Source organism: Salvelinus fontinalis, chromosome 9, assembly GCF_029448725.1.
Source record: "Salvelinus fontinalis isolate EN_2023a chromosome 9, ASM2944872v1, whole genome shotgun sequence".
NCBI classification, from domain to species: domain Eukaryota; kingdom Metazoa; phylum Chordata; class Actinopteri; order Salmoniformes; family Salmonidae; genus Salvelinus; species Salvelinus fontinalis.
This window is the reverse complement of record NC_074673.1, coordinates 56,890,557-56,908,234: the sequence shown is the minus strand read 5'-3', so window position 1 is coordinate 56,908,234 and position 17,678 is coordinate 56,890,557. Positions and strand designations below refer to the sequence as shown.

The following is a 17,678-nucleotide window of genomic DNA, read 5'->3' as shown; positions in this document are numbered from 1 at the left end:
TTGCACTGTATCCAGTACAATGTAGAAAATTGCAGATCAGCTATCTTTTAACCCAGGTATGGAGAACTAGGATGTTGTGCAATGTTAAGATAGAAATATAGCATGTAGAATTAGGAATCACAACAGCTCTATTCATGACATCTCTATCTGCAACTTTCTACAATGTTTGCATACTGAATATGGCCATGGTGAAACAGTAGTACTCACGGTTCAGGGGAGTGCATGGGAGAAGAGGCGTGGCGTATATACTGGGTACACTGGAACACGCGGAAGGCCAGACTGGCTAAAAAGTCTCTGGCAGAGAGGAGACCTGCCACGGGACGCAGCTGGAACCCGGTACGCTCTGTGTGTGAGAGTGAGTGAGTGAGTGAGTGAGAGACAGAGAAAGAAAAAATAGAAAAAGCAGGGAGACAGTGACAATGACAATTGGGTACTAATGACTACGCATCTACCAAGAGGTGGAACTTAGGTAGTGTATGTTCAGCCGACAGAAAATGTATGACTGCAGTACGTAACCTTTGTCTCTAAACCCAACCTTAACCCTAATCTTTACCATTTTCGACCCCTATGCAGGTTGAATATCCACTTCTTTGCACTTACATGTATCCAATGTTCAATCAGGAATGGGCTGTATTGAACATGCTATAGGCCAGTGGTAGACACTGGCCTATAGGGGGGAGGGGGGGGGGGGGTCATGAAGTGAAATTGATTCATACATTATATCAAATGAATTCATACATGATATTTAAGATACTATTAACATGGACCATCAAGCTTTCATTCAAGTTGCGGTATTAGTAACAAATGTGTTAAAGTCATTGTATGAATCTTTTGAACTTGGCCTTATTGCCATTATCTCAAAAAGAAAAAGTTGATGATGATTATCAAGCAATCTTTGTGTATGATCTTTTGTGAAGAATCAATTAATTCCCCCCAGTCATTCTGAACAGATTCTTCTCTGTCTCTTCTACTGAGTCCTGCACAACTTGTGTGATAGATAAATAGAAACAGAAGAAACAAACACATTCCTGAGAATCTTAGCTTTCAGGAATGGGGTCAAAAACTAGAGCCCAATTTGTAGGAATATTTTGTTTTCAGGATGCGCTAAAAGCACTAGAAACCGCTGTTACTGTTCCGTTTGTCCCAGCCGCTAATAGAAAAGGTTACTAACGTAACCAGGGTTCTATGAACTAAGCGGCGCATTCAGCTGACTGAGGAGGAAAACATTTTTCACAGCACATTCATTCAGATTATTGCTGCCAATGAAATTGCAGAGAGACGCATGCGTCTTGTGAGAAGCTCAATGACAATGGCTGCTATAGGCGGCATGTATGAGTACCTCTGAGGAAGCGTGACACGTCCTCCAACTGGGGGATGTTTTCAGGGCTGTATCCACAATGTCTCTCCAGCAGGCGGAAGGCGTCCAGGTGCTCACAGCAGGCATGGGTGGTGTACAGGTCCCTCAGGGTGGAGTAAACCTCTCTCCTATCCAACACACACACACGTGGGAGAACACACAGACATGCATGCACGTACGGACACACACATGGATACACACACACCAGAAGATGAACACACACGATGGAAACAAATATAATGTTGTAGATAAAATTGCATGAAAATGTAGAAATCTTAAAACACAACTGTGAGGCATCATGGGAAAAGGATTGATTTCTAGGTATTTTCAAGATAGAAATGTTATAGAAGTCCAAATATATCCATTAAAAAAGAGAGAACTTCTGTATAACCCCTTTCCAGAATGGTGAGCTGAATGTGTGGCCTCTCTTTGATTGAGTTATGGCAGGATATTGTCCTCTAGGTAAACTATAAATCTCTCCAAAACAAAACTGTTTACTCTCTTATAATCGGGTTATCCATGAGCAAGTCTACGTCCCAAATGGTACCCTTTTCCCTATATAGTGCACTGATTTTGAACTGGAAACCATAGGACTCTGGTCAAAAGTAGTGCACTATATGGGAATAGGTTGTCATTTGGGATGCATAACTAGTCGTGTACCAGATGGCTGACAGTCACTTCGGAGAAGTTCGGTCAAGGGACCTGCACGCTTTTTTGAAAATGTTTTTATATTGTTCAAACACAATATTTCCGTTTGGTGGAGTGAGTCAAACAATGAACTGACATTTTAGACTGACATGATATCTGGGCAATTGACTTTAATCGGTGACATTTGCACATAAACGATCAAAAGCTTTTACTCTAGATTGCTTGATAGCACCCTCCATCCGTGGCAAATCAGGAAAATAACCATTAAATAAGCTTTACCACTCTGAGTCAAAATCACAAAATCATAAATAGTATGAAATTAACACGTCTTTGTGCAAATGGACACGTGAACAGAGGGCTGAAGCATAACAGAAAGCATACAATAAACAAGCCTTGCAAGATAAGTATTGAGATGTGAAGAGTCATTGTAGTTCCAAAAGCTACTACCGAAGCTTTAGTTCAATGGTCTAACACTATCTTAGTTAGGGCTAGACCCCTTTTTTCTCAATTTCTGCCTGACTAACGTGCCCCAAAGTAAACTGCCTGTTGCTCAGGCCCTGAAGCCAGGATATACATATAATTGGTACCATTGGAAAGAAAACACTTTAGAGTTGATAGAAATTATAAAATAATGTAGGAGACTATGGATATGGTAGGAGAAAATCCCAAGAAAAACCAACCAACAGAATGTTTTTTTTGAGAGCCCATGCTCTTACAATGGAAAGTATAGGGGCATACTGAATTCTAGCTCCCAGGATGCAATTCCTATGGCTTCCACGGCATGTCAGCAGTCTATGTTCAAGGTTTCAGGATTGAAACTTCCAAAACGAATAAGAAATATCAGTTTTAGTACAGGGATACAGTCTTGTAAATGAGTGTTTGGGCGCACGATGAAGACGAGACACACCTTCTAAAATTGGTTTCCTATTGAACATACTTCTTTCCGTAAGAAGTATTATAGTTTGATTACATTTTAGAGTATCTGAGAAGTAAATAGAAACCTATTTTGACTTGATGAAACAAAGTTTAGTGGTAGATTTTCAGATTCCTTTCTCTGCATGTTGAACGAGTGGATTATTCAAATCGATGGCGCCAACTAAACTGACTTTTTGGGATATAAAGAAGGATGTTATCTAACAAAACGACACTACATGTTATAGCTGAGACCCTTTGGATGACAAATCAGAGGAAGATTTTCAAAAAGTAAGTGAATATTTAATCGCTATTTGTGAATTTATGAAACCTGTGCCGGTGGAAAAATATTTTGATGTGGGGCGCCGTCCTCAAACAATCGCATGGCATACTTTCGCTGTAATGGCTACTGTAAATCGGACAGTGCAGTTAGATTAACTTTTTATGGCTGCAGGGGCAGTATTGAGTAGCTCTGATTAAAGGTGCCCATTTCAAACAGCCTCGTACTCAATTCTTGCTCGTACAATATGCATATTATTATTACTATTGGATAGAAAACACTCTCTAGTTTCTAAAACCGTTTGAATTATATCTGTGAGTCAAACAGAACTCATTTAGCACAAACTTCCTGACCAGGAAGTGGAAAGTCTGAAATCGAGGCTCTGTTCTTCTTCCTGCCTATAAATGGGCTTGATATGTAGGAGTCTACGTGCACTTCATAGACCTTCCCCTGGATGTCAAGAGGCTGTGAGAGAAGAAATTTCGTGTTTATCTTGGTCTGAAGTGGAATACAGGCTCTTTGTATGACGTGTCCCTCATTTCCGGTACTCTGGGGAGCGCGAGGTGGACAGTGGGATTGCCTTCTGTTTAGCTGCCGTTATGGACGACTACTATCTCCGGCTTTGATTTTATTTGATACATGTGACCATATCATTGTAAAGTATGTTTTTCCAATATAGTTTAATCAGATTATTGAAATTTTTTCGGGAGTTTTGCCGTGTTCCGTTCTCTGACTTTGTTGACGATGGAGAGATCCGTGCCACTTGGCTAGTGCACGTGCTAAATCAAGAGGGAAAGTTGCCGTTCTAAATCCAAACAACGATTGTTCTGGACAAAGGACACCTTGTCCAACATTCTGATGAAAGATCAGCAAAAGTAAGAAACATTTTATGATGCTATTTCATATATCTGTCGTACATGTGAACTAGTCGTGGGCGGCCAACGCTTGGGTACTCTAGCTATACCGAAGCTGCATATCGTAATGAAGTTATTTTTAGAATTTTAACACTGCGATTTCATTAAGAACTAATGGATCTATCATTTCCTATACAACATGTATTTTTTAGTTATGTTTATGAATAGCTATTTGGTCAGAATATGTGTGTCAGAAAAAGTGTCAGGAAAAATCCGGACGTAGTGGGAAAAAGTAGCTAAGTTAGCATAATGTGTAACCATTGATTTCAGCTCTAAATATGCACATTTTCGAACAAAACATAAGTGTATGTATAACCTGATGTTATAGGACTGTCTTCTGAGGAAGAAAATCAAGGTTAGTCAAAAGTTATATATCTTTTGCTTGTTTGTTACGATCGCTTACTTTTGCTACTGGGAAATTGCTTGTGTTTTTGGCTATTGTGGTAAGCTAATATAACGCTATATTGTGTTTTCGCTGTAAAACACTTGATAAATCGGAAATATTGTCTGGAATCACAAGATGCCTGTCTTTCAATTGCTGTACACTATGTATTTTTCAGAAATGTTTTATGATGAGTATTTAGTTATTTGGCGTTGGTGTCTGTAATTATTCTGTCTGCTTTCGGTGCAATTTCTGATTGTAGCTGCAATGTAAACTATGATTTATACCTGAAATATGCACATTTTTCGAACAAAACATAGATTTATTGAATAACATGTTATAGGACTGTCATCTGATGAAGTTGTTTGTTGGTTAGTTTGGTTGGTTCTTGGTTAGTTAGGTTGGCTTTGTGCATGCTACCTGTGCTGTGAAAAATGTCTGTCCTTTTTTGTATTTGGTGGTGAGCTAACATAAATATACGTGGTGTTTTCGCTGTAAAACATTTTAAAAATCGGACATGTTGGCTGGATTCACAAGATGTGTACCTTTCATATTGCTGTATTGGACTTGTTAATGTGTGAAAGTTAAATATTTAAAAAATATATATTTTGAATTTCGCGCCCTGCACTTGAGCTGGCTGTTGTCATAAGTGTACCGACGTCGGGCTTGCAGCCATAAGAAGTTTTTAACAAGCATTTCAGCTTTCAACCGATATAAGACACTTGTATGTACCTAAATGTTTAATATCCACACGCCTATCACTGATTAAGGTTAGAATACTTATCACTGATTTTACCAGAGAATATCAGGCTAGTGCCACTCACCATGTACCGATCTCCTCCTCTGTGTATTCTACTCTGGGGATGGGCTCCCCTCTGACAAAGAGAAGAATGAAATTAGTAGATATACACCATTGTAGCTTCCTATTCCTGGATAAAACTTGTATCCACTTTTTTGATGATTTTTTACATGACATTTTAAGTAGACAGTCGTCTCCATGTACTGTGAAAGTTTCATGACTCTTTGTATTTGTATTACTACATGGCAGACCTAGAATAACTATAGTTTTAACTATTCTTTGTGGAAAGTAACTATTTTTCCGGGAAAATAAATATTTACTTTTGAGGTGACCACCACTACTTGAATACAGATCCGAAAAAAATACTACTTTTTAAAACAATTTGAATAAAAATCTCAGAAAGTAACTACTTTAAAAAAATTATGGCAGTGCTGTATCTGGAACTGCATGTTAAGATAGAAATATAATGAATAGAGCACACCAAATCTAATAAACTATTCCAATCTATAGGACAGTCATGTTTGATATACACAAAACATTTCTTTCTGAACATTTTGTAAATGTCCATTCTCCTGAATGTCCGTTGCCATAAAGTCTAACTATTTATATATACAGTACCAGTCAAAAGTTTGGACACACCTACTCATTCAAGGATTTTTAGTGAAGACATCAAAACTATGAAATAACACATATGGAATCATGTAGTAACCAAAAAAGTGTTATATTTGAAATTCTTAATTCAAAAGGCATATCTGAGCTATCTTTTTTGCTAGTGCATGGTAACAGTTGCTTAAAATGAGAAACAAGAAGAAACCCGCACACTGCTCTTGATAGTATCACTGCTCTTTAATAAGCTTTTACGTATCAACCTCACAGCCTTCTTCAGAGCATTTTTGCTCTCTTAGCATTCTCTCAACCAGCTTCATGAGGTAGTCACTTGGAATGCATTTCAATTAACAGGTGTGCCTTTGTTAAAAGTTCATTTGTGGAATTTCTTTCCTTCGGAATGCCAGTCAGTTGTGTTGTGTCAAGGTAGGGATGGTATACAGAAGATAGCCCTTTTTGGTAAAATACCAAGTCCATATTATGGCAAGAACAGCTCAAATAAGCAAAGAGAAAATGACAGTCCATCATTACTTTAAGACATGGACAGTCAATGCCGATGTGCCAACATTTCTTCAAGTGCAGTCGCAAAAACCATCAAGCGCTATGATGAAACTGCTTCTCATGAGGACCGCCACAGGAAAGGAAAACCCAGAATTACCTCTGCTGCAGAGGATAAGTTCATTAGAGTTAACAGCCTCAGAAATTGCAGCCCAAATAAATGCTTCACAGAGTTCAAGTAACATACACATCAACTGTTCAGAGGAGACTGTGTGAATCAGGCCTTCATGGTCAAATTGCTGCAAAGAAACCACTACTAAAGGACACCAATAATAAGAAGAGGTTTGCTTGGGCCAAGAAACACGAGAAATGGACCTTATACCGGTGGAAATCTGTCCTTTGGTCTGATCATCAAATCAAATCAAGTTTATTTTACATAGCCCTTCGTACATCAGCTAATATCTCGAAGTGCTGTACAGAAACCCAGCCTAAAACCCCAAACAGCAAGCAATGCAGGTGTAGAAGCACGGTCCGATGAGTTCAAATGTGAGATTTTTGGTTCCACCAACCGCTGTGTCTTTGTGAGACGCAGAAAAGGTGAACAGATGATCTCTGCATGTGTGGTTCCCACTGTGAAGCATGGAGAAGGTGGTGTGATGGTGTGGGGGTGCTTTGCTGGTGACACTGTCAGTGATCTTTGATAAATTCAAGGCATACTTAACGTGCATGGCTACCACCGCATTCTGCAGTGATACACCATCCCATCTGGTTTGCAGTGTGACTATCATTTGTTTTTCAACAGGACGATGATCCAACACACCTCCAGGCTGTGTCAGGGCTGTTGACCAAGAAGGAGAGTGCTGCATAAGGTGACCTGGCCTCCACAATCAATTGACCTCAACCCAATTGAGATGGTTTTGGATGAGTTGGACCCCAGAGTAAAGGAAAAGCAGCCAACAAGTGCTCAGCATACACAAGGAGTCGCTAGAGTGCGATGAGACAAATAAAACACCCCCGGCCAAACTCTCCTAACCTAGACGGCGCTGGGACAATTGTGACCCGCCCTATGGGATTCCCTGTCATGGCCGGTTGTGACACAACCTTGGATCGAACCCGGGTCTGTAGTGACGCCTCAAGCACTGCATTGCATTAGACGGCTGCGCCACTCGGTAGGCCCTAACCTATTATATTGTGTACAGATAAGTATAAGCAAGTTGTGACGCTCAACTACTGTATGCCACTGAAAAGGTAAAAAGCTGCAAAACATTTTATGATACCTGGAAATAGTGCAGAGTAATTCAAAGCCATTTGTAAACAGCAAGTTGGAGGCTTAGCAAAAACAACTTGAACTTTCTCCATCTGAGGGTAAATGAGGGAAACCTTTCAGTTCCTAGTCCAACCCTCTAACCACTAGGCTACCTGCCGCTCTGTTTTTTAGTTTCCTTTTGACACTTAATAGGCATATTTTGTTACTGTTAGCATTCTCAGTAGCACTTAACAAACTGTTCTGGCGCCTGTGTAAAAAAACGGTAATAACTTTGAGCAACATTTTATTAACATGTTACGTAACACTTTGGTAATTCCATTTTAATTGCATAGCAATGAGCAATACAGTACTCTACAGGAATAGTAACTGCTCCTTATTCCACATGTTTTAACTCCATTATTATGCAATTATAAAGCAATTTACACAATCTTAAGGAGGGGTTGGAACCTAAATTATTTTCCAATCGTTTCGTTCTGAACAGAACCCTTCAAAAAAATTGTTCGGTTCCAATGTTACTATACACATAATACCCCATAATGAAAAAGCAAAAACAGGTTTATAAAAATGTTTGCTAATTTATTACAAATAAAAAATTTAAATAACTTATTTACATACGTTTTCAGACCATTTGCTATGAGACTCGAAATTGAGCTCAGTTGCGTCCTGTTTTCATTGATCATCGTTGAGATGTTTCTACAACATAATTGGAGGCCTCCTTTGGTAAATTCAATTGATTGGACATGATTTGGAAAGGCACACACCTGTCTATATAAGGACCCACAGTTGACAGTGCATGTCAGAGCAAAAACCAAGCCATGAATTCGAAGGAATTGTCCGTAGAGCTCGGAGATAGGATTGTGTCGAGGCACAGATCTGGGAAGGGTACCAAAAAATGACTGCAGCATTGAAGATCCCCAAGAACACAGTGGCCTCCATCATTCTTAAATGGAATACGTTTGGAACCACCAAGACTCTTCCTAGAGCTGACTGTCCGGCCAAGCTGAGCAATGGGGGGAGATGGGCCTTTTGCCTTTTGACCAAGAACCCGATGATCACTCTGGCAGAGCTCTAGAGTTCCTCTGTAGAGATGAGAGAACCTTCCAGAAGGACAACCATCTCTGCAGCTCTCCACCAATCAGGCCTTTATGGTAGAGTAGCCAGGCGGAAGCCACTCCTCAGTAAACGGCACATGACAGCCCGCTTGGAGTTTTCCAAAAGGCACCTAAAGACTCTCAGACCATGAGAAAGGGTTCGGGTCAGGGTTAGGCTTCTCTGATCTGATGAAACCAAGATTGAACTCTTTGGCCTGAATGCCAAGCGTCACGTCTGGAGGAAACCTGTCACCATCCTTAAGGTGAAGCACGTTGGTGGCAGCATCATACTGTGGGGGTGTTTTTCAGCGGCAGGGACTGGGAAACTAGTCAGGATCGAGGCAAAGATGAACAGAGCAAAGTACAGAGAGATCCTTGATGAAAACCTGCTCCAGAGAGCTGAGGACCTCAGACTGGGGTGAAGGTTCACCTTCCAACAGGACAACGACCCTAAGCACACAGACAAGAAAACAATGCAGGAGTGGCTTCGAGACAAGTCTCCTAATGTCCTTGAGTGACCCAGCCAGAGCCCAGACTTGAACCCGATCAAACATCTCTGGAGAGACCTGAAAATAGCTGTGCAGCAACGCTCCCCATCCAACTTGACAGAGCTTGAGAGGATCTGCAGAGAAGAATGGGAGAAACTCCCCAAATACAGGTGTGTCAAGCTTGTAGCATCATACCCAAGAAGACTTGAGGCTGCAATTGCTGCCAAAGGTGCTTCAACAAAGTACTGACTAAAGGGTCTGAATACTTATGTATATGTGATATTTCTATTTTTAATAAATTAGCAAAAATGTCTAAACCTGTTTTTCCTTTGTCATTGTGGGGTATTGTGTGTAGTTTGAAGGGAAAAAAACAATTAATTAATTTTAGAATAAGGACGTAACCTAACAAAATATGGAATAAGTCAAGGGGTCTGAATACTTTCCGAATGCACTGCATATTCAAGTACCTTAAAATATTATTTGTTTTTCTGAGAGGTATTCCAAATACTGTTTGTTTATCTGATACCTGTATTTGAATATCAAAGAAAATAGTTGCCTTTTTGTTAAAATTATATAAACTATACCCGACTACCTCCAGTTTGTACTGTATTTTCAAATAAACTACAAAATACAACTACATTATTTTCTGCCCAGGTCTGCTACATAGGAGTATATTGAAATATATATATTTATTCGTGAAATGAGAAATATAATTTCTTAGGGCTTATGTTTATGAATAAATGTTGTAATGAGTTAAGGTATAATTATTTCTGACTTACTGTTTATATCTGAAGGCAATGTCTCCAATCATCTTCCTCCTCTGCCTATAGACGGGATCTGTGAATCCCTGTGCAAAACCGTCACACAAAACATGAGTAGAGACCCAATATCTATAGTTTCACATTTTATCTAGAGTCATTATACTGTTATTAGAAATATGGCAGCGTTATTGTCACGATCGTCGTAACGTTGAAGAGGAGGACCAAAGCGCAGCGTGGTTTGAATACATTCTTCTATTTAATGATGACGAAAATGAAAAACAAATGACAAACTATACAAAACAACAAACGAACGTGAAGCTATGTAACAAAAGTGCAGAACACAAGCAACTAACGTATAGACATAGACATAGACAATAACCCACAACCCACAATACAAAACAGGCTACCTAAATATGGTTCCCAATCAGAAACAACACCTGCCTCTGATTGAGAACCATATCAGGCCAAACATAGAAATAGACAAACCAGACATACAACATAGAATGCCCACATAGATCACACCCTGACCAACCAAAACATAAAACATACTAAGCGAAATATGGTCAGGGTGTGACAGTACCCCCCCCCTCCCAAAGTGCGGACTCTGGCCGCAAAACCTGAACCTATAGGGGAGGGTCTGGGTGGGCATCTGTCCGCGGTGGCGGCTCTGGCGCCGGACGTGGCCCCCACTCCACCATAGTCAATCCCCGCTTCCGTGGCCTCCTAGGAACAGCGACCCTCCTAAATGGCCCCACTGGACTGAGGGGCGCCTCTGGACTGAGGGGCAGCTCCGGACTGAGGGGCAGCTCCGGACTGAGGGGCAGCTCCGGACTGAGGGGTAGCTCATGACTGAGGGGTAGCTCATGACTGAGGGGTAGCTCATGACTGAGGGGTAACTCATGACTGAGGGGCAGCTCATGACTGAAGGGCAGCTCATGACTGAAGGGCAGCTCATGACTGAGAGGTAGCTCATGACTGAAGGGCGGCTCTGGCGGCTCCTGACTGAAGGGCGGCTCTGGCGGCTCTTGACTGGCGGGCGACTCTGGCGGCTCCTGACTGGCGGGCGGCTCTGGCGACTCCTGACTGGCGGGCGGCTCTGGCGGCTCCTGACTGGCTGGCGGTTCTGGCGGCTCCTGACTGACGGACGGCTCTAGCGGCTCAGGACAGACGGGCGGCTCAGGCTGCGCTGGACAGACGGGCAGCTCAGGCGGCGCTGGACAGACGGGCAGCTCAGGCGGCGCTGGACAGACGGGCAGCTCAGGCGGCGCTGGGCAGACGGGCAGCTCAGGCTTGCTGAGGCGCACTCTAGGCCTGGTGCGTGGTGCCGGGACTGGTGGTACCGGACTGGGGACACGCACCACTGGGCGAGTGAGGGGAGCAGGAACAGGGCGTACAGGGCTCTGGAGACGCACAGGAGGCTTGGTGCGTGGTGCCGGAACTGGTGGTACTGGGCTGGGGACACGCACCTCAAGGCTAGTGCGGGGAGGAAGAACAGAGCGTACTGGTCTCTGGAGACGTACAGGAAGCCTGGTGCATGGTGTTGGCACTGGTGGTACTGAGCTGGTGCGAGGGGCTGCCACAGGCGTACTGGTGCGTGGAGAAGGCACCGGATAGACCGGACTGTGGAGGCGCACTACAGGTCTCGAGCACCGAGCCTGCCCAACCCTACCTGGCTGAATACTCCCCGTGGCCATGCCAGTGCGGCGAGGTGGAATCAGCCGCACTGGGCTATGAACACGTATGGGAGACACCATCCGTAGGGCTGGTGCCATGTACCCCGGCCCAAGGAGACGCAAGGGTGACCAGATGCGTAGAACCGGTTTCATGGCACCTGGCTCGATGCCCACCCTAGCCCGGCCGATACGAGGTGCTGGAATGTACCGCACCGGGCTATGCACACGCACCTGGGACACCGTGCTTATCTCTGCATAACACGGTGCCTGCCCGGTCGCTCTCTCTCCACGGTAAGCACGGGGAGTTGGCTCAGGTTTCATTCCTGGCTTAACACCACTCCCCGTGTGCCACCCCAAGAAATTTTTGGGGCTGCCTCTCTGGCTTCCAGCCGCGCTTTCGTGCAGCCTCCTCATACCACTGCCTATCCGCTTTCGCTGCCGCCAGCTCAGCTTTGGGGCGGCGATACTCACCAGCCTGTTTCCATGGTTCCTTTGCGTCCAGTATTTCCTCCCATGTCCAGAAATCCTGACCTCGCTGTCTCTCCTGCTCCTGCCCGTTACCACGCTGCTTGGTCCTTGGTTGGTGGGTTATTCTGTCACGATCGTCGTAACGTTGAAGAGAGGAGGACCAAAGCGCAGCGTGGTTTGAATACATTCTTCTATTTAATGATGACGAAAATGAAAAACACTTGACAAACTATACAAAACAACAAACGAACATGAAGCTATGTAACGAAAGTGCAGAACACAAGCAACTAACGTATAGACATAGACAATAACCCACAACCCACAATACAAAACAGGCTACCTATATATGGTTCCCAATCAGAGACAATGACTAACACCTGCCTCTGATTGAGAACCATATCAGGCCAAACATAGAAATAGACAAACCAGACATACAACATAGAATGCCCACACAGATCACACCCTGACCAAACAAAACATAGAAACATACAAAGCAAACTATGGTCAGGGTGTGACAGTTATAGCAATGTAATAGGATTATTATCTGATGTAGGCTCAACGACTGTCAAAAAAATTATGTAATAACAGTGTAATAGCAATGTAACAATGATTCTCTCTCTCTCTCGCTCTCGCTCTCTTTCGCTCTCTCTCACTCTCTCTCTCTACATAAGCAGCCTGAGTGATTGTTTCCATTCATTCACTCACTGGGTGTTCTTGGTCTAAATCTGGATCAAATTTTGTGATAAGGTGGTGACATCTGTCCAGCTCTGAGATTTTCTTTGGGAACCAGTGAACTGAAAAAAGACCGTAAAGAAGTTTTATTTTTTTTACAAACATGCTCCCATTTCCATATTTTATCTTTAATTCTTGTCACTGCAAAACACGTAATGCACACAAATGTTTGGACAAAGCCTGCTATCTATCGTAGATTCATAGCTTTGGTCAACTCAATAGCAGCCACAGTATAACTAAATGCAATGCAATGGTGGACTATATCTAAGGAGGTGACCAGCCAGTCAAGTCTTCAGATTCAACAGGATCATTCAACTATTCAGTTAGGTTACATTTGGGTCATACATCGGCGATACAATATTAGATGGTCCGACACTTGATAGATGTTTTTTTTAAAGCCTCGAGTTTCACAGCATTATGGGTTCTCACCTGCGCTCGTGAGACGAGTACAGTTTTAATGAAGTGCACTATGCAGAAATGTTGAAGGTTCTCACATTTGACTTCTTTGGTGGTTTTGACGTCCTCCGCTATCCTCCGGATGGAGCTGATGAGGGTGCTGACGTCAGACAGGTGCACCTCGCAGCGGACAAAGTACTCCAGCCCCTCCAGGTTGTCCCGGGGCTTCCTGCACGGCCGTGTTTCCAGGTGGTGGATCTTAGCTTCAAACGTCTATCAGGCACAACATATATATATATATATCTCTCTCTTAGGCTCTTCTCATTGGCTCAAACATCTATCCTTTCCTCGTCTACTCCCCTTCATCTGCACAATGGTAGAAAAAGTACCCGACTGTCATACTCGAGTAAAAGTAAAGATTTCTTAATAGAAAATTACTCATATAAAATCCACCCAGTAAAATACTACTTAAGTAAAAGTCTAAAACTACTTTGGTTTTAAATATACTTAAGTATTGGAAATAAATGTAATTGCTAAAATATACTTAAGTATCAACAGAAAAAGTATAAATCATTTAAAATTCCTTATGTTAAGCAAACCAGACGGCACCATTTTCATTTTTTTTTAAAACTGACAGCCAGAGGCACACTCCCACACTCAGACATTTATAAAAAAACAACAACATGTGTTTAGTGAGTCCGCCAGATCAGAGGAAGTAGGGATGACCAGGGATGTTGTCTTGATAAGTGTGTGAATTGGACCCTTTTCCTGTCCCGCTAAGCATTCAAAATGTAACAAGTACTTTTGGGTGCCAGGGGAAAATGTATGAAGTCAAAAGTATTTTCTTTTCTTTAGGAATGTAGTGAAGTAGAAAGTTGTAAAAAAAAAAGATAAATAGTAAAGTACAGATACCCCCCAAAACCCAAAACTCGTACTTTAAAGTATTTTTACTAAGATTTACACCACCACTGCATCTGCAATAGAAAATACTTCAAATGTCTGTCAGGCTCAACATACTTCTCTTAGGCTCTTTCTCATTTGCTAAAAAATTTTCCTCGTCTCCATCCCTTCATCGGCACTGCCTAGAAAAGACTCGAGAACATTATTTTATGGTGGAATCTCATCATTAGACTGGTTTTCATCTGGTTTGTTCTTGCAGTGAAGGAAAGGAAGTGAGGAGATTTTCCTACAATTGAGAACAAACCTTTGTGATGGAATAAGAAGGGTTGGAGTGAAGGAGAGAGGAAGGGAGGGATGGGTGCTAGGTCTAACCAAAGGTCTGAGGTCTGAACACATTTCTCCGGTAAACTGCATGGGTCAATTGCAACCAATGGGCAGAGCAACCTTTTACTGTAGCGGGCTAAATCAGTGTTTCGTGGTAGTTGTAAACGAATCAACTTTGAAACAAAAGTATACACCTCACACACATGGTTATGGGCTTTAAAAAAAAGAAAACACCTGTACCGTGTCAGATATAGAGCTGAAATGTATTCCATTTTGAGTTTGCATCCCAATATTACACTTTATATACATCATAGAAGACTGGAATATAACAAAACCGTTTGACATAGAAACACTGGATTTTCGTAGTTAAAAAAGTTGTATTAATTATGAAAAATATTAATAAAGTTCCACCCATGTGGGCGCTTCTGGTCATTCGACTGCAGAAATGAGCTATCACGTCAGTGCAGGGGTTTCTTCACAAACGCAGGGCAACTAACGCCTCTATCAGAACTATCAGACCCACAGTGTAGATGCATCAATACTGCAGATTAGTATAATTTTTTTTCATTTTCATTATGTAATCCAACATTTTGTCGATATGTGTGCAGCGTTCAATTGCAAATGAATGTACTTCTTGTGCACCAAAACGCAACGACACTGACGGTCTGATCAAGGCAGAAAGGGAGATTACGTGCTCTTACGTGTTTAAACGAACTCGCTTGCAACACTTGATCTCGTGCTGTTATGTGATACTATATATGTGATACTATATACTATATAGTATATATATAAGATTGCATCTTAAATGTCAACATAATTGATGTGATTTTAAATAACTTGATGAGACTACAATTGCATTAAAACATTGACATCAGTGCAACATCTAGTTTTGTTTTACATTTGGTTGAGTTGTCAGCTAACGTGAATTCAACGTGAAATCAACGAAAAATGTTACCCTGTCATTGGATTTACGTTAAAAGTTGGGTGAATAAATGACGAAATTCCTTGACCTTGAAGACTTTTGGCAAATCAAATCAGTTTTCCACGTTGATTCAATATCATCACTGATTTTTTTTTTTTTGGGGGGGGGGGGGTTGAAATGACGTTGAAATTAACTCGTTTTGCCAGGTGGGGATTGGTTTGATTAGATTAGCCTACACATTTTAAAATGTGGACAGTTCAGGGATATTTTATTTTCCCTTGATAAGAAATGACTATACTTTAAAACAAGCTGTTGTTGATAGCATAGGCTACACCACGAAAACAATATCGTCATTGAAACATTCCCATTTAGGAAATCTATTTAGGCATAATCCTTGGCACCTTTGTGTCAAGGCTCCAACAATCTGCTCTGCATAATTTGCCATAACATTCGAATTTACCTAGTTGCCTCTCCTGAACCATAATGACATAATAGACACAGTGATGATGTTGCCTTGTCGCCTGGAAAAATCAACAAGAAGAGCTGAGAGCAAGCACTAATAGGCTTAGGCTACAACATTTTCTCACACTTTAACAACTCCGAATTAATTGCCTTCTTGAATATCTCCTATTTTCTCGTATATTCATACAAAATATAAATTGTGCAAAATATGTATTCCACTCTCCATTTGAACAAAAATAAGTTTTGGTTTGTGTTATTTGATAGATTATTAGGTTAAATTCGATGTTGTAAATTTTCAAAGTTAAACGTTTCATTTTAAATCATTTTTTGAATTATCACAAATCCCATCTAGGCTCTTTAATACAGAAAAAGGCATAGCTCATCGTTTGTACTTACCTCGAACACCTTGAGAGAGCGTGACAGTGCTGGTGTCTTGGAACTTCTCAGCGTGAAGAAGAGATTGAGCAGAGCTTTTCCATCCTCTTCCTCAAACACGATCTGTTCAGTCGCTTCAGCCACCTCTGCCGCGGCTGCCGCTGCCTCTCGTTCCTTCCGCGCATCCTCGATCAAACTTTGTCGTCTCCCAATGAATCTTGGAGACTGCGCCCAAAAAAGAGCAACATATTGGATTTAAAACAGCTTTACTGTTATGTCTGTGAACATATTTAAACTCGAACATATTTATCTCGACCACCGACAGCGCACAAGACACAGCCCATAGTAATTGAAGACTGGAGAGCCTTGCTTACCTCGATGGAAGCATTTTACATCTCCAAAAACGCATAAGAACTCCAATGCAGTCTAAGTAAGCCTGACGCATAGCTTAGTCTTAGTGATTTAAAAGCCGAGCTGCTAAACCACAATAAGGTATTTTCCTATAAAAAGTTACCATTTACCCAACCGCTCCTGCATAATAGTGCACTCTCCAATGAGCCAGGCTCTCTGCGCGCATTGAGGCAACATAGAAAAAGTCTAAAGAATATTAGCAAATGACACTTATAACAATAGTTCTGACCATTTCTACTCAAAAGTTGAGTATGATAGGGCTAAATGGAATGGTAATAAGAACGTTACTCCTTACCGTAACAGAATCAGACCTCTCGAGCTCGGACGCTGCCCTGCGCATACTCTTCGTTGAGGAAGAAGAGCTGCTTGAAATCGGCATGATCAGATTCTGGAGTGTGTAAGATAGTGTCTTTGTATGCGGGTGTAATGTGAGTGTCTGTGTATCTGAGCGTCTTTTATTGATGCTCCCTGCACTGCGTTGACTTTGCCTGGTGCGCCTGGTGTCTTTTTTTTCCCCACGCGGAAGAACTTGCCTGTCTAATTTATTGGGGAGAGAGGAGGATTTGTTTGTCCTTCCTGACGTCAAGCATCCCGTTCTCTTTATCGAACAATACAGCATCTGACACATGCTCCCATATTTGCCTTCATTATTATGTAACAGAGCAAGTGGCATTTTAAAAGCCATGTTCGTGTGGTTTCGTTTTGGTCTCCTAATGTAGGAAGACAATGTGTATTGATTTCCAATCATAGCTGCGGGAAGTAGGGGTGTTGAAGGTTCTGCAGCACCTCCTGATACATTGAAATAATGTGTACAAAATTATATGACTACTCCTGTCTGAACACTGATGAGCATGGGCAGCACATGCACCAAATATAGGACCGTTTCTTGCATTGCTGCCATCGAAATGTAATCCATAGCACCCAGCTAGCACATAATGTTCTGAGAACCATATGTTTCTTAGAGCTTGGTGAGAACATGTTTGTCCAATGGTTATTTTGCATATAACCTTCC

The 17,678-nt window shown here is 41.8% G+C and overlaps 1 protein-coding gene across 1 annotated transcript in view; it reads right to left on the bottom strand.

The window, feature by feature from the left end:
- th (tyrosine hydroxylase) overlaps positions 1–17,293 on the bottom strand; it is a 29,538-nt gene extending 12,245 nt beyond the window's left edge. Inside the window, exons 1-8 of the mRNA XM_055934930.1 lie at positions 16,962–17,293; positions 16,277–16,480; positions 13,371–13,545; positions 12,850–12,938; positions 10,022–10,089; positions 5,318–5,368; positions 1,340–1,485; positions 208–343 (exon numbers count right to left, since the gene is read on the bottom strand). Of these exons, the coding sequence (XP_055790905.1) occupies positions 208–343; positions 1,340–1,485; positions 5,318–5,368; positions 10,022–10,089; positions 12,850–12,938; positions 13,371–13,545; positions 16,277–16,480; positions 16,962–17,285 (1,193 nt within the window). The 5' untranslated portion in view covers positions 17,286–17,293. The remainder of the gene's footprint in view (positions 1–207; positions 344–1,339; positions 1,486–5,317; positions 5,369–10,021; positions 10,090–12,849; positions 12,939–13,370; positions 13,546–16,276; positions 16,481–16,961) is intronic.
- Positions 17,294–17,678: the final 385 nt, after the last annotated feature.